General features: G+C 37.6%; 1 protein-coding gene across 6 annotated transcripts in view; it reads right to left on the reverse strand.

The window, feature by feature from the left end:
• Positions 1 to 1,957: 1,957 nt before the first annotated feature.
• LOC139694891 (zinc finger protein 708-like) overlaps positions 1,958 to 26,820 on the reverse strand; it is a 49,213-nt gene continuing 24,350 nt past the window's right edge. For 2 of the 6 annotated variants that reach the window (XM_071593392.1, XM_071593391.1), the window contains exons 3-7: positions 22,710 to 22,880; positions 15,727 to 15,945; positions 14,139 to 14,363; positions 5,908 to 6,028; positions 1,958 to 2,958 (exon numbers count right to left, since the gene is read on the reverse strand). In XM_071593392.1, coding sequence (XP_071449493.1) covers positions 2,162 to 2,958; positions 5,908 to 6,028; positions 14,139 to 14,363; positions 15,727 to 15,945; positions 22,710 to 22,880 — 1,533 coding nt within the window. In that variant the 3' untranslated portion in view covers positions 1,958 to 2,161. Of the gene's footprint in view, positions 2,959 to 5,907; positions 6,029 to 14,138; positions 14,364 to 15,726; positions 15,946 to 22,709; positions 22,881 to 23,056; positions 23,328 to 26,820 lie in introns of those variants that run through there. The other 4 variants (XM_071593390.1, XM_071593389.1, XM_071593393.1 and 1 more) reach the window with 4 other exon arrangements.

Consider the following 26,820-nt stretch of genomic DNA (forward strand, 5'->3'; position numbering starts at 1 on the left):
AGGTACGGATCCGAAAAGATTTTGGGTGCCTTTGGGGACCTAAAATCCGAAGTGGATCGTGTGTGAGATGCATCTGGTGTGGACTTATTGGTGTCCATATGCAGCATTGTCCCGCGGACTGACTTCGGTGCTTATGTTTGGAGTCGTATTGAGTCTCTAAACAGAAGGCTGTGGAAATTCTGTCGGGACATGGGGGCCGAGTTTGTGGCCTTGAGACCGGTGCTCGGGTCTTGTCGCGCTCCCTTGAACCGCTCTGGGGTCCAATGCACCCCTGAGGCCTCAGTTCGGGTGGCTCATAGGATCTTCGAGCTATGTAGATATTTTTTAGGCCAATGCATAGGTTAGGTAGTGGAATAAGTTTAATTACTTAAGTGTAAAGTAGTGATTGTGCAAATCGGTTTAATAAACTACTTTAAAAAATAATTGAAATACTTTCGGAACGCACCCTGTAGGTGTAAGGACATTTAGACACCAAGTTGCTGTTTCTAGTGCTACTCATCACCATTAGGCTAAGCTAAAATATTTGTTAACTTCTTGATAGCCATCCTACTTAATTTATCCCATAGTCAATGTTATCAATAGAATCTTATTCATTAAATTATTTGATTTGAAATAAGAAAAGTGCTAATGACAAAGAAAAGTTAATGTAAGTAACAAAAAAAAGGTTTATTTTCATGTGATATAAACATTTCTCAAGGCTCATTCTTGTGACAAATGTAGAGCAACCCTTACAACAGAATCAATTTTATTACAGGATACTTTAGGATTTTCTATTGGATGACCAAAAAAACAATCTGCTCCTCTGGAGCTTCTTTCTGTTAAAGGATCACCGCAGCTAGACATGAAACAGGTCAGGACACAATTAGGCTACAGGAAAAATTTGCCAATTTTATAATCCCAATACTGTCCAAAGCAGTTGATTTTCAAATATTCAATAGTCAATCAGAGACTTTACTTCGAGCATGATCAACAGATTCAAGTGAGATGTAGTGGAAGTTCTTCATTATGATGAAAACAAATTTGCACTTTAAATCAAACAGTGAAACTTCCTCTTTCCTACTGAACCCACCCTTTGTGTATTTCCCATCCAATCAGCCCCAAATCATCACTCTCAGTATATGTTGAGCAAAGGTTCCCTGATGATGTCCCCCTTAAAATCACTTATCCCTCAAACTGCCTCTATCCCTTTCGTGTCCCCTTCCTGCTCACCCCTTCTTTATTATTCCCTCCTACCTACCACCAGGACACCAGCTACCTGACACTGTCCTCTCAAATAATGACCACCAGGGCAAATCTTCCATCCCCTCTTTTTACCTCTCCATTTCTTTACTTTCTGTTTCTTTGGGTTTTCCATATTTTTACTCCTCCCTCTTCTTCTTTTTTCCCCTTTCCTCAAACAGGTGTAAGTATGATGAATCATGATTTGAATCTTGTCTTGTACCTCAAGTTGGTTTGATGAACTGAAAATAATGTGTTAATAATAAATCTGTGGAAAAGGGCAATTTGTTTTTCTCTTAACTTATTCGAGTTTTTCATTTCAGTTAATCAAAGCAGGTTTTATAGAGATGAGTAAATTAATTGATTATTTGTACATTGCCTGTCTTCAATAAGCCTGAGAATTAATTCACAATGTTTCTAATTGTTCGGATATTCTTAAGTTATTTTCTCTAACATATTCCAAAGATGACATGAATAATATTGGCATATAGTTATTTTAGGTTTATATATGTATTATCTCGTACTGTCTTTCACATTATTCAGGCAGTGGATAGTCTACTGGCATTACTTGATAGTTTCCTATATCCCTTTTATTTTCGACATTGGTTTTCTCATAAAATAAGAGGATTGCTACTAAGCCAATAACCTCATGGATGATAGTAGAATATTGGTTCATCACTAATTTTTTTGTTTTGCCACCATCTTTAATTACTTTTGTTGTAATTGCAGCCATCATAGTCATTTTTTTCATGACTTTTATTTATCAGGTATAATACACATTTCTAATAGGCGGACAATTCGTTGCACAATACCAGATATCTAATATAATTCATTTCACTTATTACAGAGCCAGTTACCAGAAAATAAGGAAGTATCTTTGGAAGAATATAATACTACCAATCAAAATTTAACATTCCTTTTTGTAAAGATTTTTTTGTGAAAATTAACATTTAAATTTGAGGTCCATGTTTTTTTTTGTATACAATGTTTTAACAATTACTCTCTGATATGGGAATCTTTCGTGTGTCAACATGTGATAGTCAAGGTGTTGCTTCTTACGGAAACCTTTTGAACACACTTCACATTTGTGTGGTTTCTCACCAGTGTGTGTCAACACGTGATTCTTCAGGTGGTATGTTGTACAGAAACCTTTCAAACAAATGTCACATTTGAATGGCCTCTCATCCATATGTGTCAACATGTGCCCTCTAAGAGAGCTCTTTTGAGAAAAACTTTTCGAACAAATCTCACATTTGAACGGCCTCTCACCAGTATGTATCAAGATGTGTGTCTTCAGATTACCACCATGATTGAAACCTTTCGAACAAATCTTACATTTGAATGGCCTCTCATCCATATGTGTCACCATGTGCTTATTAACATCACTATTTCGTGCAAAGCCTTTTGAACAAATCTTACATTTGATGGGCTTCTCTCCAGTATGTCTCATTATATGAATCCTAAGTTCACTCTGATTTTTGAAGTATCTTAAGCATTCTTGGCATTGGTGCTCCTTTTTCATGCTGTGCACCGATTTCACATGCGTATTGAGGGCTTTTTTGTATTTAAATGTCTTGGAGCACACATCACATTTCAGTTGCTTCTCCTCCTTGAGTTGCTTACACATCTTGTGAGCTTCAAGAAGGTTCAATTCCTCAAATACCATGTTGCAAATTTGACATTTGTGCACGGGATTTCCAGCACCTCCCTCACTTGTAACATCTTGAGCATGGCCACCATCTGAAAGAGTTGAATCACTAAGTGATTTAATCCTGTGATTGAAAAGCTGTGTGCTCTTCTACCTCACACACCCATATATCTATATTAATTTTAATCCCATATCTATCTATTACATATCAACATTCTATTGGAGTAAAATCTTCATCATATATGATATCCAATTTAGACAATCAATACAAAGTAAAATTACAGATAGCTTTATCATATACCATAGTGGTATGATTTTCATAACATACAGTAGTAGTATACCTTAAAAATGTATCCATGGCATACTCATTCTGGTCCTGCTAAGCCAGTCATTTCTGCCTTGACAGCAGGTGCCACATAAACTAAAATGATATCTTAAAGTGTCGCAATTATTGAGCTATATGCATAGTTTGCAGTAAATGTGCAAACTGTTTAAATCTGGGAGCCAGGACAGAAACTATAGCCTTGTCCACTAGCGGCGCTAGTTGCCTGAGACCCAATGAGCCATGTCTGTGCATGGCGGATAGTCAAGCTATGTTTATGGTGCCAATCATGATAGTTTTCTTTGTCCTCGTTTTTACTGTTTGTTGAAAATGAAAATTAAAATCATGGAGGGACAAAGGACCATAAGTTTTTTTCTGAAGTGCAGTAAAAGTTATCAAGAAATTATGAAAATGTTGACAGCAGTTTACAGTGATGCTTTGAAGAAAATATCCATTTTCAAGTGGATTAAGCATTTTAAAGATGGTCAACAAGACCTCACGGATGATGCAAGGCCTGGATGACCTTCAACCACCTGCTGATGACAGAACTGATTATGTGAGGTCACTTGTCCTTACCGATCCTCTAAAAACTGTCCGAATGATAGTTAATAAACTGAATTAAGAAAAATCAACAGTGCACACTATTTTAACCAAACATATGGGTCTAAAAAATGTGTGCAAAAATCATGCTCAAGCTGCATTGATTGTTCACCAGTTTCTGGCAACAAATTCAATGACCATCTTGATCATCCACTTTATTCGCCAGATCTCACCCCGTGACTATTTGCCATTCCCAAAATGCAAAAATGCAATAAAAGGACATCACTGGGAAGATATGAACACAGTAAAGCAAGAAATGATGAGCAAGCCTAACTGCCGAGGACTTCTAAAGGGAACAGTGGGAAAGAAGATGGAATAAGTGCATCGCAACAAACGGAGAGCACTTTGAACAGGGGACGACAAATTTGATGTATCCATACTTAAAAGAAAGACTCGTACTTTTCCACAGATTTTATTATATGGTACAACGCATTTCACCGATGATTGATGTAGCCTAAATTTTGCAAAATTAAGTTTTTATGGCCTCAGTTCACATATCACATTAATTGGACAAAGTGGAACACCCAAAGAAACAAAAAAATGCCTCATTTTGCAAGAAAAATTTTCATCTTTTAACAAAAGGAAGGCACGTTATCAAAGTAGTGTTGCTGCCATGGCAATAATACATGAACTAAGATATAAATTATTGCCACACTGCCTTATTCACCTGATTTGGCTACATCAGATTTCCATTTCTTTCCCAACTTCAAAATGTTCCTCGATGGATACATATTCCATTTGAACAAATAATTAAGTTTTGAAGTGGTAGGGTATTATTGAGGCCTAAAGACCCACTGGACACCTATTACTTCTATCCAACAAGGCTACTTCCCACACTCACTAGGATGTGTGGTATTGATGATTACAAGTGTAAGCATACAACATCTACAAATTAAGGTTTTTCTTAATTTGCAGCTGGAATGCAATTAGTTCAAAGTGTTGGTTTCAGTTTATACTGAGTGGAAACATGGTCCCTGAAGCAAGATGAAAGGTGTACATTGAATGCTCTTGAAAATTAACTTTGGAAAAGATGAAATGAACACAAAGGAAAAAAACGAGGAAGTGCTAATGGCATGGTGAGAGGGAAGAGGGCTGCTGGGAGAAATCCAAAGAAGGTAGGAAGGATAGATTCAGCGTGCTCCTCAATCAAACAATCAAAAGCAAAGATACTGCCCTTACAGGATGCATTCTGAAAGTATTTCAATTACCTTTTTAAGTAATTTATTGAATAGATTTGCACAAACACTTTAAATTCTTCAAAGTACTGTCCTTGGGCCTCTATACATTTTTTCAAGTGACTCTGCCATGACTGGTCCAGGCCTTGGAAGACATTTTCAGGACCTCTCACAAGGCCATCATCATGGATGATAGGGTCTCTTCTATAGACGAAAAATATGTTCCTTTCAGGGCTGCCTTAATCCAAGGGAACAAAAAGAAGTCGGCTGGGATGTCATCAAGACTTTAGCGGGGATGAGGCATTTTGGCACCTGTTATTTGGCCAGGAACTCGTAGACTCATATCGCGTTGTGGCAAACACCTTGGGCACAATTTTCTCATTGCTAAATCTTCCCAGTGCTACTCAAAGGCCTTTAACCACCTTGAAACATGTTAGTAGGACAGATCAGTCTCTATAAGCCTCATAAACCATTTGGTCACTCTCATCATGAAATGTTTTCAGTTTAGTACAAAACTTAGAAATCGCATAACATTGCTCAATTGTAGATTACATTTTTTTCGTGGCATGGTCAGTGCACAGAGGTTTACAATAACTGACTTTCTGCCACTTTCACAGACTGGAGAGGACTGAAACCGGTTTTGCGGCAAAGCTAAGCATCCTCCACCTACTTCAAGCAGTTTGATCCCACCCTGACCTATAGGGGTGGCATCGGAAATTCAATTGCATTTCTTTCAGAACACACCCTGTTTATCACAATAAATGTTCATATATGTGAATATAAGGTTACGATCAGGCACTGAGATGGCATTTACAAACTACCAATGAAAACAAGGTACATGCATTTTAATTTTGTGTATATTTTTGTGGCTAATTCTACAGCAGTTCTAAATCACCATTAAGAAACAAAAGTGAAAACGCAGTAGACTCCTGAGCCCTCCTTACCTTGCCAATGCAACGAATCCTCTTCCAGGGATCCTTTCTCCTGAGGAATGTCAATATCACCCTCCTTAATTTCCACATCCACATTATTGGACAAACATAATTCTTCATCTCTCAAACTTTCCTGAGAAATCACATACAAACAATTCAGATGTAGAGTATATCCAGGCAAAACATTCAACAAATGCCCACCCAAATATCATACTTTGAATTAAAAATTGTGCAAAGATTTATGATTCATGTTTAAATCTGAAATATTTCTAGTATTTCCTCAATTGAAATCAATTATATTTCTCTCTTTAACACGCTATCTCGTATCTCGTCATGATTTTAACCTTTCAATATCTCTGATATTATAATATTGGTCGCATTTTAAACTCAAGTTAACAGGAGTTGAGGTATAACAGAGTTCAAGGATGTGAAGTAAATGTAACTATGTAATTTTATGGAATTTACATGGTTGACAGAAGTATTAATATTCTCCTAATAACTAATACAATCAGAACAATAGGACCTGCAGTCCTTTTGGGTCATTAGAGGTGAAATGGAATGAAAGGAAAATAAACCAGAGAGTGCAAAAGGCATGGCAAGAGGGGAAAAGGGAGGGGATTGTTAAGAGGAATCCAAGGGTATTAGGAAAGGATACAGATGGATGCAAAGGCCATATTGATTAGCAGTGTAATGTTGAAGACTGAGATATATATATAAGGGAGCAGAAATACACAGAGTGTGATGCTGAACAGGATAAAAGGAAAAAGAAGGTATGCCGAGGTGAATATGGGCTTGTCCTAGATTTGGTATCAGGCTCTATTTTGTAAGGGGAGGCAAGTCACTTATTGCCTCAACACAGGTGAAAACACTGAAACTTCTAGAAGAAGAAAAGACTATCAGATGAGATAAACAGAAAACCACTTTAGACAGATTACAAAAACCTCTTGGAGATGCCACAACAGTAACTTTTAACCACATCAACCACTAATAAGCATTCCAATGCAAAAATTTCAGATGGTAAAAATCATTTGCCTTGAGTAGCAGTAATAGTAGTGGTTTTGAGGGGAGGCAACCAAGAGCTGAGGTAATTTGCGCCACAGGGGATGGACAGGAAAGGATGAAGGGTGGAGAAAAACCCAGTATCAGCATTAGCCTACTCTTAATAAGGAAAGGTGCCAAGGGGTCCGCAGATTAACGCCCCAACCGACGGACGGCATACTCACTCAAAGTGTCCTCCACAAAGCACCTCAAGTAAGGATTGAGATACTTCTGAAAAATAATCAATACCGCCGGGATTTGCACCCGGGCCCTCTGGGTGGGAAGTCAGTATGTTAGCCCCCACACCATCTCGATCCCCTCATTCGTCTTGACCGTGATTAAAACCCTGATCCTTCAATGTCTGGCTTAAGCTATCATGGCGCCCTTTTTCTGAGTTTAGGAGAACGCCTTGGTAGCTTCACTGGCTAAAGCACTCGGCTGGGCATCGAGGGATCTGAGTTCAAATCCTGGTCGAGGGGAATGACTTAACACTGAAATTGTTGCACTAAACTGAAGACTTAATATTTCAGTGGCCATAGCAATCTTCAAGATAGTATAAGGAGCTATCAATGGTGGCTCATGGTAACCAAAATCTTAAAATATATTGCAATGTATGTGACTTAAGAGTATAACATTTATGAGGGTTGCTATTTATATATTGAGCCTTAACAACACTAAGTGCTTTAGGCATCACCTGATGTTTTTCAGGCGATGAATCTTAGATCTATGCATATGATCCCCAAAACAAAACAGCAATCCACTATATAGGTCTTCCAAGGATGAGCCAAATATGATAAAAGCGATTCATGCACAAAGCACTTCAAAGCAAACGATCACCTGTTTCTTTGGAATAACTGGACATGTGGCAACCATACCATTAAAGTAACATAGAACCATGGATTCTGATTGGTACCTGCGCATTTGTTTTCCAGAAGTGCTTGGTGAAATATGGAAAAAGAAACAGCAATAAAGGATCATTCTTCATCATGACAATGCGAACTCTCACAGATCGGCTGAAACAACTACCTATTTGAACAGCCAAAATGTCAAATGATGGGTCATCCTCCGTGAAGTCCTGATTTAGCACCAAATGGCTACTTTTCAATCTCATTTATCACGAAAAAATTGCATGGCCAACCTTTTTTGGCACCTAAAGAAGCCGTTGATGCATTCAAAAACCATGATTTGGAGGTACCTCAATCGGAGTGGAAAAAGTATTACAAAAATTGGTTCGGTTCACATGGACAAGTATTGATTATTATGGAGAATACTTCAAAAAACAATAAAGCCATTTTCAAACGATAAATTACTGTCTATTCATTATTAGGCTTAAAATATGAATACCAACCCTCGTATTAACAAGGCAACCATTTCCTGATAAATTGGCTATGTTTTGTTGGGAAAATGAGGCTATTTTCCCATTATTTTAAATATACAGATCCAGACATGTTTCTGCAAGACACATACATGTGCCTGTGCAATAAATGTGCCAAATGGTGCAATCTGGTGGCCATGACACGGAGTTATATAACCTCGCCCACTAGCAGTGCTAATTGCCTGAGACCAATGAGCTGTCTGTCCTTGGTGGATTGTCAAGCCATACGTATGGCATCAGTTATGCTAGTTTCTGTTTTCCTTACTTTTACTGTTGGCCAAAATTGGAAATTGACAAAATCACGGAGCAACGAACCAACATGAGGGTTTTAGGTCAGGTGCTAACATAAAGTCTTGGTTAAGCAGTTATCAAGAAATTACTGAAATGTTGAGAGCTCTTTCCGGTGATAATGCTCTGAAGAGAACATTTTTTTCAAATGCATAAAGCATTTTAATGATGGCCAACAAAACACCATGGAAGATGCAAGGCCAGGATGACCTTCAAATGTCTGTGTTGACAACAACATTGATCGTGTGAGGTCAAGTCTTTACTGATTGTCAAAAAACTGTCAAAATGATAGATGATGAACTGAATTTAAGGAAATCAACAGTACACACTATTTTAACAGAAAATGATGGATGGATACTTCATAATAACAATGCACCTGCATATTCAGTATTGGTTTTTCACCCATTTCTGGTAAAATATTCAATCACCATCCTTGATTATTCTCCTTATTTGCCAGATCTTGCCCTCTGCAACTTTTCCCTATTCCCACAAGGCAAAAATGTAATGACGGGACACTGGGAAGATGTGGACACAGTGTTAAAAATTGCCACAAATCTGTAAAATCAATTAAAAAATGGTACCCAACGCACGGATTGTGGATGCTGGTTTCACTTCAAGAGCAGTAAGAAGACCATGAAGGAGTGTATTCAAGAAGAATGGAAGTGCGAACAATGTGAAAAGAGTGTTTCAAATGAACTAGACTGGATGTGTCAAAGACAGGGTTTATTCTTTGTTGATGCAAACGGCTGGATTAATGATGGCAATTTTGGGATATATGGTGTCCATTTTAACAGAAGGGGCTCCCATAAGCATGGAAAATCACTAGGCAATTTAATACACACATACAAGTCAGGGAAACTTTTAGGTGTGGACATTCTATGGGAGAGGGTTCACACAAGAGTCTGTCAGATGACGAAGAAGAACTGAAGCAGGGACTGGAAGCGGAGAGCAGAGGATACTACACAAGCAGGAAGATGGGGAATGGCATGGAACAACAGGATGCTTGGCAAGCAGAATGTTGCCCAGTGGCTCTACAAGCAGACCCCAGAGTGTGCACGGTATAAATGGTAAAATTGCAGGTAAGGCCTTAAATATCCTCTGGGTGAACTGTTGAAGTATCCTCAACAAAACTCGGGAATTTGAGACTGCAATAGATGCATTTAATCCCAATATTATAATTGGCAGAGAATCTTAACTTAACGATAGCATTACATTGGCTAATATTTTTCTGTCAAATTACAATGTCCACTGAATGGATCAACGTGGGAGGGTGGAGGTATATTCATTTGTATTTGAAGCAACAAAATAAGCTTTTTAGATTGGTAACAAAGTGACTGTGAGATAAGGTGTGCAAGGATACATGAAGCAGAAAGTGGCCAATGGTTAAAGATAATTGCTCTTTTAAGAAGTCCAAGCAAAGGTATGCACTCATTTAAGATCCTTGCTGACTATTATTCTGAAAATCCCCAAGATAATATCATCATAGCCGGGGACTTAAACCTTCCAGAAATAAGGTGGGGGGGGGGGGGCAGGTGCAAGACCTGGTAAATCACCTCATTAACGAAAAAGGGTTAACTCAGGTAATAAATAAGCCCACTATGAGAGCAAACACAGTCGACATTTTTCTTGTTAGACCTCAAAACCTTATTACTAGCATAGATACCTTTCAGGGAAAAAGTGATCATGCAGCAGCGTGTGTTCAAATAGATTGGTATAGGTCAACAAAAGGAGGTATGGGGGATGAAAGGAAAATTTGGCAATATACCCGGGCAGATAGGGAAGGGTTTCAGGAATTTTTAAGGGGCAAGTTTCTGGGATGGGCAGAGGTAGTGGGGTGACCGTGGAGAAAATGTGGGAAACATTCAAAGAAATAATTCTAGAAGGATAAAAAAAGTATGTTCCCATAAAATATTTAAACAGAACACGGATCCAGGGTACTACAACAAAACCATAAAAAACTCAAGAAAGTGGTAAGAATGGCACACAGATTAAAGAATGAAAGCAAAGGAATGTCACAGCATTACAGCACCTTGGTCTAGAACCTAAATAGGGAAAAGAAGAAGGCAAAGGAAAAATTTCTTTTTAATACAATTTTGAAAGACAATGCAACAAAATTCTACAGATACATGATAACGAAGAAAGACAACCGGAAGCACATGAATATATTATAATCTAAGGAAAATGGCATTAGAACAGAGACTGTATAAATAGCAAATATTTTCAACTCCTGCTCTACAGATGTTTTCTCGGGAATAGAAAACAAAAAGGAAAATAAGGCTTGCCTAAATAGCTCTGAAATGACAGAACTTTATCAGGGTGACAGTACCAAACAGCTCACTTACCTCGACAAACAGTATTATCGTGGAGGACTGGTATTTTGCGAAAAAAACTTAGGAAGATGAGGAAAAATAAGTCAGTGGGACTGGACAATATATCAACTGACATTCTAAAACCGGGTGACACCACAATAGCTTTGTACCCAAGTCATCTATTCAAAGTAACTTTAAATAATGATGCCTTGCCTAATGATAGCAAAAAAGCAAATATTATACCAATTTTCAAGAAAGGGGATAAAACATTATCTTACAATTATAGACTAGTAATCATAATCTCAGTGGTTAGCAAAATAATGGAAAAAAATATTGCTGACTACATTCGGGAATGGGTGACAAGAGATAGATGGCTATTCAAACACCAACATCAGTTTAGAACAGGATACTCATGTGGAACGCAGTTTTTAGGATTCAGCCAATATATCGGCAATACAATAAATCAACGAAAGGATGTTGATGCAGTAATCGTTGATTTTTAGGCACCTTTTGACTGAGTGCATCATGATAAATTACTGTCAAAGTTGGAGTCGTTATCATTTGATTTGAGGGGAAAACAATGAATGAAAAATTTTCTTACAGGCAGAATTCAAAAAGTAAAATTAGGGGATGCATTTTCAAAAGAGGCAAAACTTACAGCAGGAGTTCCACAAGGCATTGTTTTAGGGCCTTTACTCTTTTTAATTTAGGTAAACGATCTACCAAACAATTTATTTCCCAAATAAGAATCTTTGCTGATGAATGCATAAAATACGAAAGGGTGGAGCATTTAAATGGCGTAATACTACAACATGTTCTTAAGGGTAAGCATATAAAGTTTTCAAATAAAAAGAATGCAGAAAAGGACATTTAAATCCTTTTTGGAGAAAGAATCTCATGTAGCAGTCATTGCAAATATTTGGGCATTTACTTAACTAGGGATCTTGGCTGGAGGGTCCAAATAGATAATATGACACGGAAGGCATTTAAAGTATTGCATTAGGTAATGAGAAATTTAAAATGAAGTAGCATAGCCACAAAAGAAAAAGCATATAAGGTGCTGGTTAGCCCTATCCTAGTATACTCATCCATAGTATGAGATCCATATGAGGTGGGACATATTAAAAAGATAGAAAAAGTTCAAAGAAAGGAAGCAAGATGTACTCGCAAGGTTCAAAAGAACAGATATTGTCACAGAAAATTTGGATGCACTGAAATGGGAGAGTTTGAAAAATAGAAGAAAAAGGATTACGCTAAGTGCGATGCATAAAATTATGAAAAATGACAAGCTTGGGAAGCTTTATGGAAAGAGATAGAAAAAACCAAACATAAAGGGATAAAACGACCACAGTTTTACAATAAAATACAGAACGCAAAAAACAAATAAGAAAAATATTAGTTATTAAACAGAACTATTGTTGAGTGGAACCAGATGCCAGGAGGTTTATTCAAGCCCTTTTTATCCAATTTTAGGAGTGTTTGGAATTAGTTTAAGGCAGCCAGTGAGTGATAAACTTCATGGATCAGTGATTATTATACTATTGTACTTATTAAAATATTGTTTTTATGTGATGTGGACGGCATTTTGTATATGATGTGGAAGTGTCATTGTACGTAAGAATATTTTGTGTCCTATCTGTTTTTCTTGTGCGTGTATGTATGCATGTTCAAGAGTGATCATTGATCATACTTGACCATGGACACCAGGGCAATCACCTAATTGCAATGATAAATTCTTAAATAAATAAATAATTAACTACAAAAAGACAGGAAAACTAAAAACCCAAATTGCCGAGGGCTTCCAAGGGTGCTTTAAACAGTAGAAAAGAAGATGGAATAAGTGCATAGACACAAATGGAGAGTACTTTAAAGGGAACGAAATTGCTGTAGACTAATTTTTGCAAAATTAAGCATTTATGGTCTTAGCCTGCATATTTATTGGACATAATAGCTTGCCATTAACTGCATTTTTATAATTTGGAGAAAATGGAAGGTTTTGCCACATGTACTCACAAAAAACTAAAGAAACAAAAGTAAAGGGTAATAATTATATTATTACCCTTTATATTATATATATAATAAATATATTATAATAAAATAACAGGTCAATAATTAGGTATGAGGGGGGACCCAAAAATAACAGGAATGTCATTATAGATTCTTTAGTTCTCAATATATTTACATAAAATTAAGTTCCCCTTCAAAGTAATCCCCATTGACCACAATGCACTTCTCCAAACAATGCTTCCATTGTTCGACACATTTCTGAAATTCATTTATCGGGATGTCCTTTAGGCCTTTAGCGATTTTTGTGTTACCTCCTCTACAGTGTCAAAACGCTTTCCCTCCATGTCCCTTTTCAGTCTGCGGAACAAAAAGAAGTAACAGGGAGTAAAATCCGGTGAGTAGGGAGGGTGGGCAATCAATTTCATGTCATTTTTTGTCAAAAACTGCATCACGGAGAGGGCAGTAGAGGGACAAATTTGGCAGCAACCCTTTTCATATGCCAATCTTCAGACAGAATCCTCTGAATTGAACTCCATGACACTGCAGACATCTCAAAGAGTTGATCAATGGTTCCGCAACGGTCTTCACAAATGAGGGCATTGATTTTGTCGACGTTTTCATCAGTTCTTGATGTTGAAGGGCGGCCTGAACTTGGTTGGTCTTCAATTACCATTTCACCATTTTTGAAATAAGTAAACCACTCGTAGACTCTGGTTTTGCCGAGGGCAGCTTCTTTATAAGCAGTCTTGAGCATTAGTTTCCTGGCCGATTTCCCCAACGTTTTGTCGTAACCACATTTTTTGCCGAAACAGAAAAAGTTGCTTCAATGAAACAGCTCTCGCACGGACGGACCGATCCAGTCACAGCGATGGCACTGTGCATACTGATGCAGGAGGCATGAGCCTGACGTATGACCGGCCAAACAAAGGCCCAATCTCACTTCCCACCCCAGCCCAATGCCGGGGTCTCCCCTCGTACTCCTTAATGACACCTATTGCAATTCAATTACTGAATTATTTTATGTTGGATTACAACTAGCCACAGGGAAACCATCTGTTTCCAACCTTCACTCATTAAGCATATTTAAAATTCTGGGTACCTTCTAAAATGCATTCACAGAATCCACTGTTCACACGCTTTGGGCCAGAGAGTGGCTTAAGCTACAAAGTTTGACTTTGAATGACACTATGGCAAATTTCACTCATGACAAAAATATGTGCACTTACCACATTCCCTACTTCTTCATTATCTGACCAATGACTGCAACCTTCCTGCATTGATGGGACCATTGACGAATTAATATCCCTTACTGGAGAAGATGAATATCCACTGACAGCATCTATCTCCTCTTTGACAATTATCATGTCATCTCCAACATCCACAGTGCTACTGTCAACAGTGTCACTGGCGATTGTGTCGTCATCAATCTCTTTCTTGACCTCACTGGGAAACTAATGCAAAGCACACAAACGTTATAATTTAACAATGTCATAGGGACAGCATTTCCATAAAGGCAACAAACCTCCAGGTCAACTTGTTTCATCTAATTCTAGCATTAGCACCAAGTCGGAGTTATTCATTATGCAAAACTAATAACGCATAAGACAGATGGCAATTAAATTGTTTGTATCAACTATTCATAAAAGGGATTATATATAATTATACAGAGTGAGTTCCGATAGTAATGCAATTGAAATTCCCATGCCGCTCCTATTGATTAGAGTTGAATCAAACTACTAAGAGTAGGTAAGGAGCATGCTAAGCTTGGCTGTAAAACTGGTATCAGTGCTCTCCAAGATGTGAAAATGGCATGGTGTCAGTTATTGTAAACCTCTGCATGCCAAATGTGTGAAAAAAATGGAATCAACAATCAAGTAACCTAACACAATTACTAAGTTATGTGCTAAACTGAAAAAATCTCTGGAGGAGACTAAGAAAATGATTTGTGAGGCCTATGAGGACTCTGCTCTGTATTACTCATAAGTTTTGAGGTGGTTATAGGCCTTTAAGGAGGGCCAGGAAGAGGTTCACTATGAACAATGCTCTGGGTGGCCGGCAACCAGCAAAACCAACAATGCCTTTTTTTGACAGTAAAAGAATGGACCATGAGGAGTTTTTCCTCAGGGACAGACAGCTACTGCTACATACTGTGTGCATATGCTGAAAAGACTACGAAAAAGGCCCATCAGCACCAGAAAATACATCTCCGCTGCCTGGTAACTCTATCACAACGACATTCCTTGCCATAATGTGGTATGAGCCCACAAGTTCCAGGCCTATCCAGGCCAAACACCAGGTGTCAACCCTTTCCTCTCTCCCCATAGGGGTATGGGGAAGGGTTGGCACCCTTGACATTGCCCTAGCAGACTTTTTTTTGCTCCCTAGGCTTAAGGCAGTCCTGAAAGGAACCCATTTTTCATCCATAGAAGAGATCCAATCAGCCGTGATGAAGACCTTGTGGGAGGTCCACAAAGAAGCCTTCCAAGGTGTGTACTGGTAATGGCAGAGTTGCTGGAAAATATATGCAGAGGCTCTTGGAAAGCAATTTGAAGAATTTTAAATGTTTGTGCAAATCTGTTCAATAATATACTTTAAAGAAAATAAATGCATTACTTACAAAACACACCCTGTATGCCTACCATTTAAGTGTAAGGTTTGGTGGGGGCACAGAAAATGAATTTTAAAGCATTTCTTAACCCTGTCTACAAGATATAAAACCTCATACCATTAACACATCTTAATAATCAACTTTAGGAAACATTTTAAGTATTGACTGCAATGCAAACTTACAGAAGAACTACCTAATTTACTCACCTCAATCTTCACTTCATTGTAATTATTATCAGGCATAAAATTTAGTCGATTGCCTGCTGCATCAGAGTTTTCCATCTGAACCATTGCTGTTTGGACTGAAGGATCAACAGATTCCGTGGTACGACTCAACACCCAAACTTTGCTCAATGTTCCTTCAACGAATTCCTTTCCAGGGCTCTCTGCACCCTTGTTGTCGTGGTATGGGACATCACTCTCCTTCTTATAAATCATAAGCACACAAATTAAAGAGAAGGTCCATTTCATATATGATGATAGGGTTCACCAAATACTAAGCCCAATATGACGTCATGTGATATTTACCCATTAGCAGGTTATTAATGAGGCGAGAAGGACAGATCCCCTCCCTGTGCCATCTATGGTTTCCCAGAGAGACATCTGGCACATTGTTAAGTATTATACTGGCAGAGCATGCCCAGTAATCTAACATATGCCTTACAGTAAAGAATCCTATTTTCTAACCCTTGACTACCATGTCCCTATCTCCCACTTACACATCATTTAAATCACATGCAGATATGAAAGAACCATTCAGAATGGATAACACTGCATTAAACTTCTAATTTTTCATTGAAAAAACCTTTGCTATGAGGGTATATCTCAGATGGTCCCTGGTACTACAAAATACTGAGCCCCTACAACCCAGAATCCTCATGACACTAAATATTGGGGTGGCAATAGCATTCAATAAAAAGGTTGATAGAACCATAGTACACTTAGACCCAGCAAGTGATAGGGTATTATTGATACATAGATAGATAAAGGTGAAGTCTTTATTTGGGCGAAATTGTGACCTAATGGTCTCTCCTTCCATTTAACCTATCATCGTATTCATACTACAAGAGAAGGCTGAAAACAAATGTACACATTTTTGTTGTCTCAGGCGTAACTTTGTGGAATTTGCAGAACATATTGAAATGTAATGAAATAATTGACTTTGTAATTCCACACACTTGATTTAAAAACACGACCCAAGTTCCGACGTTGAACGTCATCATAAGGTGGTCCTCATAGAAGCACACTGGCTATAAATACCTTCTGATCATAGGAGGGGGGGGTTGGTCAGAGAGGGAGGTTGGAGGGGTAAAAAGGTTACAATGTAGCTGGGAAGAAAAGAGAATTTCATTTTTGATTTAGAAGAGTGGTAGGTCTAGGAGTGGGGAGTGGGAGGGATACAAAATTTCGTTGGCAAGATCATCTTTCCAACGGACACAGTTCAAAATTTCTAACTGCTGCAAATCAGTGAGCCTTTGACCTTTTCCTTCAAAATGAATAATTTTAAATTATTGTTAAAATATTATTTTTATAATTATTATATAATTATAAATTATACAATTATAATTATTATATAATTATAAATTATACAATTATAATTATTATATAATTATAAATTATACAATTATAATTATTATATAATTATTATTAAAATATTATTAATTATTATTATTTTCTTCAAAATTATTCATTTTGAAGAAAAAGGTCAAAGGCTCGATGCTTTGGATCAGTTAGAAATTTTGAACTGTGTCCGTTGGAAAGATGATCTTGCCAACGAAATTTTGTATCCCTCCCACTCCCCACTCCTAGACCTACCACTCTTCTTAGTCAAAAATGTAATTCTCTTTTCTTCCCAGCTACATTGTAACCTTTTTACCCCTCCAACCTCCCTCTCTGACCAACCCCCCCCTCCTATGATCAGAAGGTATATATAGCCAGTGTGCTTCTATGAGGACCACCTTATGATGACGTTCAACGTCGAAACTTGGGTCGTGTTTTTAAATCAAGTGTGTGGAATTACAAAGTCAATTATTTCATTACATTTCAATATGTTCTGCAAATTCCACAAAGTTACGCCTGAGACAACAAATTTTATTAAGTGCACAAGTAACGCAGTTATGGCAAGCCTCTACAGAAGACTCTCCATAAAATACCGGAATGCGTCATTGAACATCTTCTTCAACAGCCGCTGCATCTCCCTTGGAGTTTTCCCGAAGTACATCAACCTTCAGTGTAAGAAAACCCAATCCTCGGCAGGAAAGTTCGCTATAGGAGTAGCCAAGAAAGCCTGGCTTAAAAGGGAGTTACACGAATGGTATGTTAAACGAGATGCTATATCCCATTATTTACTACTTTTATACGTGGAATTGTCCCATAAACTTCATTGGATCGAGTGGCTATACTTTGATAATGATGTCCGTCAGACATGCAGTGAGATTTCCTTTCAAAAGAGAGCGAAAATGAACCATAAGCTTGAGTTACTACGGAAAAATAAGGAGTCCAGTTCAAAATCAACAAGTTCTAAGTGTGACCATAAGTTTGGGCCTCGTATCGTTAACCTTTCCGGACATTCCTTTTCTAATAGTGAGATTTCTTTGCTAGAAAAAGGCCTTAAGTACGTACCTAAAATTCCTATTTCTGTTAAAGACTTTGAAAAACTGGCGGTTAACCTTGAAGTTGCCCTTCAGAAAGAAAATATCGCGGTTAAACAAGTTGTTTCCCAGGAGCTCCTTAAATTCTCACAACTAGAAGTAAAAAAGAAAAAGTATTCTACCGAGTACGAGGCCTTAAAATCCATTAAACATTCAGTGACAGATAAAAATTTGATCATCCAGAAAGCAGATAAAGGCAGCGCAGTGGTTGTATTAGAACGAAATACCAACATCACCAAATGTGAAGACTTCATCAGGGACAATAACATTGAAGTACTTTGTTCAGACCCAATCCCCAAGTTTCAACAAGAAATTAAGAAAATGATTAAATCTTGTGATATGTTATTCAAAAGTTGTGAAATGTTGAAACTAGTGCAAATGAATCCCTCAGCACCACGGTTTTTCGGGCTGCCTAAAGTTCACAAAAATGGGATTCCGATCAGACCTGTAGTATCAAATATGTCAGCTCCCAACCACATACTAGCGAAAAGGCTTTATTTACTCTTCAGGGAGGTTTCCAACTTTTCCACGGAATATGGTGTAGTGAATTCCTTGGACCTTGTCAACAAACTTATGAAAAAGGTCATCCCGAAAAAGTGCATGCTTGTTTCCTTCGATGTACGCAACCTTTTCACCAATGGGCCACCCATGGAAGCGGTGAACCTTGCCGAAGACATCCTCATCCGGAAATCCATCCCAGTGCCAGTTATAAGTGAACTTTGTGTATTACTTAAGACGTGTGTTTCCCAAACTTATTTCATTTTTAATGGTACACATTTCCAACAACCCAATGGTTTAGCCATGGGCTCGCCCTTGTCCCCACTCCTGGCCGATATTTATATGGACAATTTTGAAAAAGTTTTGTTCTCCTCAGCTCACCCTCTCATTAATAATGTATTTTGTTGGCTAAGATATGTAGATGATGTTTTCTGTGTGTGGACAGGTTCTGATAGGCAACTAGATCAGTTTCTAGCACATCTAAATTCTATCAATTCTAATGTACAATTCTTGTTTGAAAAAGAGGAAAAAGGTTCCCTCAATTTCCTCGACCTATCCATTTCTAAAGACAAAGACGGGTTACAGTATTCCATTTTTAGGAAAGAAATGTATACAGACCAATTAATTAATTCCTCTTCAAGGCATTGCTTCACCCAAAAGCTTTCGGCATTTCATGCAATGATCCACCTTTTAACCGCTATCCCTATGTCAAAATTCAATGTAAATAACGAACTTAATGTAATTAAAACGTTAGCAGTAAACAATGGTTATTCAGAAGATCTAATAAATAAACTTTACCGGAATAAACTTACAAAAATAGCCTTAAGCCACATTTACAACCCCGAACATTTAAAAGATCCCACTGCCAAATGGCGAAGAATACTATATCTTGGGACTACTATATTTCTCAATAAGTAATTAAAAGTTTTCCTAAAGAAAAAAAAATTAAATGTGCCTTTTACAGTGGTTCATGCCTTAAGAACCTGATCTCTCACACTAAAGACTAAGTCCCCAAAAACGAGAGGAGTGGAGTGTATGAGTTAAAGTGCTCAGATTGTAGCACAAAGTATATTGGGCAAACAGGACGGAAATTTAAAGAAAGGGTTAAAGAACACGAAACGTGTAAAAAATAAGAACATAACATCCCTCTTTGCAAAGCACCTCATCGAAAGTGACCACAAAAGTGACTTTATGACAAAAATTATTCATTTTGAAGAAAAAGGTCAAAGGCTCGATGCTTTGGAGCAGTTAGAAATTTTGAAATGTGTCCGAAGGAAAGATGAACTTGCCAACGAAATTTTGTATCCCTCCCACTCCCCACTTTTAGACCACACTTCTAAGTCAAAAATGTAATTCTCTTTTCTTCCCAGCTACATTGTAACCTTTTTACCCCTCCAACCTCCCTCTCTGACCAACCCCCCCCCCTCCTATGATCAGAAGGTATATATAGCCAGTGTGCTTCTATGAGGACCACCTTATGATGACGTTCAACGTCGAAACCGGGGTCGTGTTTTTTAAAAAAGTGTCTGGAATTACAAAGTCAATTATTTCATTACATTTCAATAATGTACACATACTTGTAGAAAACAATAAATGACCTTTGGAGGCACTCCTGAAGGCAAGCAGAAGTAACATTCCCCCTCAACACCCATGCAGAGGTTTGAGGTGATTACATTCATCCAGTATAGTATTTTTAGGAGCAGAAGTATGGAGCCGTACTCTAGCACAATGTCAATGCAACTTTTCCTGAATCCAGGAATTGACAGCTGCCTTAACCTCATCAACTGATGTGCAATGATTACCCTTGGTGTCTCTTGAGTGGAGGAAAAAAATAAAAATAACAAGGCACAAGATTGGGGAATGAGGAGGGTTGGGCATCTAACCAGTGGGGCGCCAGATGTGTGGTGAGATGGCATGGTACCCATCGTGCACAGATTTTAAGGTACCCTATTGTTCAATAATGAAGCCAATACCTTCCTTGGATATTCTAATATAGTTTGTGATACGTTTTGAGTGATTTGCCGGTCATTTTGAATCAAATCTTCAAAGAGCTTGCTAGGCTTATCTTCTGTGGCAGTGATTGCGCATCCGCTGCGTGTTTCATCAACAATTATGGCTTTTTCAGGCTCAAAGCCACGAAATTTTATTCCCCATCATCTTACAGTAGACCTATCAACAGCATCGTCACCATAAACAGTACTTAAACAACGATAAATCTCAGTAGGAGTCTGTTTTTCTGCAATTATAAATTCGATAACACCATGCTTTTAACTCTCGTTTTACACAGCACTAGAACACGTCTCCATACTTCCACTTCTCAAAATACTACATTGGATGAATATAATCACCTAAATCCTGCACATGCTTGATGAGGGGGAATTCACCTGACGATGATGTCATTATATTGAAACCAGTCACATTATTAAATTTTATTTTGTAGAAAATTGCCCATTTTTAATTTATCATGATATTCCACCATACCACACCTGAAACGTCTCTTTTCTTACGGGGAATGTTACTTCCAAATGCCATCAGGAGTGCTTCTGAAGTTCCTTTTGTTCGTGGTCTACAAGCATCTGTGCATTAGTTTCCAGCCTACCCTTGTATATTGGGCATAAAAATTATAATTACATGCATGCGTATGCGTATGCCTGTACATCAACACATACAGAGAGACACACATTCATTATGCACATTGGTAGAAGTAAACACAGAACCAACAGACGTGATCATTGTTCAGGTCTACATACCACCAATGATTCATATAGAAGAAGAAGTAGATAGGATTTACCATCAGTTAGAGGGCATAATAGGATGTGTGTTCCTGCAGGGAAACATTTGATAGTGATTGGAATGTGATAACAGGCAAAGCAAGAGATGGTGATGGGGTGGGAGACCATGGTTTAGGTACAAGGAATGACCACAGGGTAAAGCAATTGAAATCTACAGGAGAGAAACAGGGGTTAGTCATCACCAACACTTGGTTTAGTCACCACAATAGGCATAGGTATACATGGAAAATGTTTTCTGGTGACTCAGAAAGGTATCACTCAGATTATAATTCTAGTTAGGCAAAGATTTAGAAACATCATTATTTATTTGAACAATTTCCCAGGAGTGGATGCAGAATCTGATCACAATTTAGTATTTATGAATTGTAGCATCCAATTCATAAAGATAAGGTTGGGTTGGTGTATTACGAAATGGAAAGTGGGGTCATTAACTGGATTAACAAGGAAGGAGGTCAGCAGACTATAGAGAAAATCATGAGTGAGGGAAAGGAGCTAAGTACTATCAAGGAAAAATTGTAATACATTAAAAAAGAAATTACAATACCCACAAACGTAAAAGTGGGAACATTTAATAGAAAAAACACAAGTAAACCATGAATTTATGGATGAGATGATTAGAAATATAGATTAGAGAAGGAAATGTAAGAATGTTAATATAGTTAAACAGAAGAAGTACAAATGGTTAAATAATAAACTGAGTAAAATAACATTGAGATAAAAAGAACCATTGTGAATACACAGTGTGAGGATATGTAATTTCTGAAGAGAAAGGGTAAAATTGGTGCACTATACACGAAGGCAGACTGATTGATATATGTCCAACGTATATGGTGTGGTACTGCTTTGGACTTAATAAATAAATGAAAGGTTGGGAAGTAAGAGTGGAAATTCGTCGGATAATTATTCATTCAAAAAAACCTATTCTTTACTAAATGTTATCGCGATTTTTTTTCCGTTTATTTAGGGAATTTAAGGAAATTACATTTACAAAACTTAAATAAAAATCCTCTCGTAGTCAATTATCAATGAAATCAAGTACAAGAAATCCAACTTTCCCTTCCGGAAGAAATACCATATTCGCTAAGTTTTAAAATAATGACGATTAATCACAATTTTCGTACTGACACGGTGCACACGGTGCACGGTGACAATGGTTTTTTCGTATATTCATCAAGGAAGATGCAACGAAATATTAATTTTTGGCAAAATGTGTCTTCGTTACTGATATCGTTCAATTTAATAAACTGACCTCCTCTCGATTGGTTATCCAGTCTTTCGTAGCGGGATTCCGCCCCATTCGGATGCGATTATAGAAAACAGACAAACACTCTCCACATCGACGCTTAAACAGCTGAAATTCCGTAAGCTTCTCCATACAGTTAGAGCACACCAACCAGGGATGATTTGCATCCTGCACGACCTAATATAATATGTAATAAACAGATATTAACAATGGAATGAACGAAACTCCTCTGGCCTAATTATTACTATACCTATTGACAGCAGTGTACGGAATATATAAACCAACTACTAATTCATTTGAGATTCCTTATAAACATAATTTAAGAAACACAAAATACAGACAACTAAACTTACTTTAACATTTATTAAATCTTCTATAGTCTTTTCCAGCATGAATTGTAATTTACTATTCTCGCCGAAAACACTGATCAACAGTCCGCGGCTGTTTAAACACAATCTGCATACTTCAAATTCGGCTGTATCGCTCATTCTGAAGGTTTCAAGTACTCGGAATGATTTACTAGACAACCTTACGTTAAGAGTACGATGACATCTTTCACAATTTACTTGAAGCAGTATTGAAAGTTAGTAGAACAGCCAAAAACACCAAATAAACAACTTTACAGGTGGGCGCTTGCATTTCGTTTCTTATCTGTTCCTTTCTTTTGAGAAGGTCTTTCGAATCGCAATGATATTGAATGATATGGAAAGAGAGGATCTTAATCCAGGTCACATATATTTAGATATAAACTAGCAATTTGGTAAAGGGAAATAAAAGTTAGCCTTTTTTTGGATGTTTATGAGGTGATTAAGTATGACATTGATTGTAAGTTGACATCAAAAAAATAATTAGTTCGTCAATGTTCCTTTCATTCATTTGAAAGACCCGGGTCAAAAGAAACACAGGTCTTGTTTACAATGTCAACATGAAATAATAACAATGAATTATATTAGGCGCTGTAGCTCTAGAGTTATATGAAAATATTATAATTTCTGCTGTGCTGTTTTTCCATACAGTTCCTTTCTAAATATACGTCAATATTCTTTGAACGTTGACGCAGTCCCGCTGATTTTAAAAGGCAATACATGGGCTGAAGTCTATTCAAAGACCTTTGAATGGTCTAAAGTTAACATTAATCATTTTATTATTAATGGTTAAAAATATTCACCTTTATTTGGTTTTGAATATACATGGACTAAAGTAACTGATGCACCATTATTTGCCCATCACATTGTCGAGCTTACGAAAACAATGTTTTTATGAACCATATGGCCTTCGAAAAAGAAAAGTAGATCAAAGCTTAAAGGTGTTGAAAGCATTTCAATGAACTTTGGAATCCAGGTGGAGATATATAAAGTCTTCTAAAGATAATTTATTTGGATATTGTTACTTTGCAGATTAGGACCAGAAATACAGCAGTTACCATACAGATAGCTGTCGTAGCTCCAGAGTAATGTCAATGCAACAATTTCAGAGTGTAAAAATCATTTGCCTTGACTGGGATTCGAACCCAGATCCCTCAATAACCGGTCGAGTGCTTTAGCCACTTAAGCTATATGCTATAATTTTTCATGGTATGATATTTTTGGAAGCATTCATGAACATGAAGACCTGGTTTACATTCACATTTCTCACAGATATGTATCGTCTCTCTTCCACCTTTGATTTTTTGGTTAAAGCAAACCGCACAATCTTTATGTTTTTTGTTAGGGTGAGGTGTGATTACATGGAGTTTTCCATCCAAACGTTGCTCTATGCTTGTGGATGGTAATCTAACCCTGGAAGTTTGTGTACCATGTTGAAATTCTCCAACGAGATCATGTACTGGCTTCCTAATAAATTTCACATGCAAGATCGGTTTTTCATTTTTCCTTTGTTGGCATCCTTTATACAATATATATGAATTTACAACACTGACCTCAAGCCCCCAAAAAAACAATTTACGCCACCATTTTAGAGTTTTCCTCATGAAACAGTAAGTGTTTATGTCATGATCCGCTATGTCAACTCCCCCCATAAACTTGGTATACTTTGTCACAACCTTGGGTTTGAACAGTATTTCATTCCCACCACCACGAACTCTCCTTTCCACGGACTCAGTGTCTGCAGTGTCCCACGTACTGAGCATTGTGACCATCCACTTGTCTTTCCATGCAAGAAGCATTACATTTCCATCCCGTTAAGCCACTGTCTCTCCTTTCTTTAGCTTTGTATGTTTGATCACAGGTGGATTATCTTTCCTATTGGGCATTATTGTCCTTGTCAAGTGTGTTTTTTCCTTTAGCAATTCCCTTGCAAGAGTGACACTAGTGTAATACCTGTCAGTGAAGAAATGATAGCCTTGAGAACCAGATACTGAGTTCTTCAATCTTTCATGCAGTTCTAAAACTATTCTGCTAGTAAAAGGGAGATCAGGTCTCACCAATGTTTCAGTTGTTATTCCACCATAATAAGGGACAAATGAATGTACGTAACCACTTTTGGAATCTGAGAGGACATATAGACGAATACCCCATTTTGTTGGCTTTTTAGGATTATACGTGATGAAGTGTATCTATCCCTTGAAACCAACAACAGCCTCATCTACAGAAATCTCCCTTCCAGGACAGAATCTTTCCCTAAATTTCATTTCAAGGTATGACAGGGAACAGTTTACCTTCTCGGTTCTTGTTCTCAAATTTTTACTTGACTTTTGATCATTTTTCAAGTGTAACATCCAAAATATTTGCAAGAAACTTTCTCTTTTGAAAACAGCTCGAAAAAATGGTATATGAAACTCAAAATCCGTGGACCAATAACTCTGTAAGTTAGGGTGATTCAATACACCCATATTTAGTATTACGCCAAGAAAAGCCTTCATTTCCGCCATCGTCACATCTTTCCAATTATTCCAAGTGGATCGCCGCGATATTTCTTTCTGGCTACTTTTATGCCTAGAATACTTGTTAGTTTCTTCTGTTATATTTTGTATCAATGTGTCTGTAAAAAACAACTGAAAAAACTCTGTTGGTGTGGCACATCCAGAAGGAACTTGAGGTCCAACACGTAACTGACCAGTGGAGAAGGGGATTCTGCTAGGCTCATGGTCATCCACAGATACAGCATTCCACTTTTCTTTTCCCGGTTTTCCACTATAAACACTACTTTCACTGGGCCTTATGCACAATGCTATCACCTATAATTCCATCACTATCTCTTGAATAAACAATTGTGCGTCTTCATTTTGTCGTTGTGAATTCAACATCACTGTCACTACATTCACCCTGATCTTTGGACGTTTTCCTTTCCATAGTTCCACTTGGACCAGCGACTGGTTCATCATCTCCAAACGCATTCTCAGATAACTCACTTTTGTCACTATTATATTTTTTAATAAATCCATAAGTTTTGATGTAAAATTCTTCGTAGCTGCTTTCTAATTCTTTGGAATACTTATCCATCGTGAGGAGGTGAAAATCATTCAGAATGAGCAACTATTAGCTGGCAAAGCATTCGTCCAACTAAAGGGAAAGCATCTGTTGTAAGAGAACCCTCTGTCATCAGGGAAAACACCTGCGTTATGCTTCTAGAAACGTAAGCATACCTCGGGGACTAAGATAAGGAAGGTTCTTTACCACAGGAGGATGATGCAACCTCAAAAAAGCACGACAAAGGAAAGGTGCTAGGGTTCTAGTTACTATGAATCAATGACTCATGTCTTGGACACTCCTCAAACAATGATGATGCAACCTCAAAAAAGCATGACTCCAGGAAAAGGCCTAAGGTTAGTGTTTTACTATGAATATAATAGATCATATCTTGGACCCTCCTACTCAAGATTCCTGACTATGCAATAGATAGGAAAAGAGCAGGCAGAATGTTTGATGAGACAGCGGACACTAGGAAGAAAAGGAAATGAAAGAGTCCAAACTAGAAAGCAATGAACTAAGGATCAGCTGACTGAAGTAACTTTACATTCTTGCAATCTTTTTTCAGGCACCGATAATCTTTAAAAGACATTGCTTTACATTTAGCTGACTTCCAAGTAATGAAGAGCAAACAATGCAAATGAAAAAGAACTTACAATACAGTAAATAGATAACAAAAAACATCTGCGTATGTGGTGGCATCCTTTGGG

Source organism: Hetaerina americana, unplaced genomic scaffold (assembly GCF_022747635.1).
Source record: "Hetaerina americana unplaced genomic scaffold, ioHetAmer1.1.p SCAF_59, whole genome shotgun sequence".
Lineage (NCBI taxonomy): Eukaryota > Metazoa > Arthropoda > Insecta > Odonata > Calopterygidae > Hetaerina > Hetaerina americana.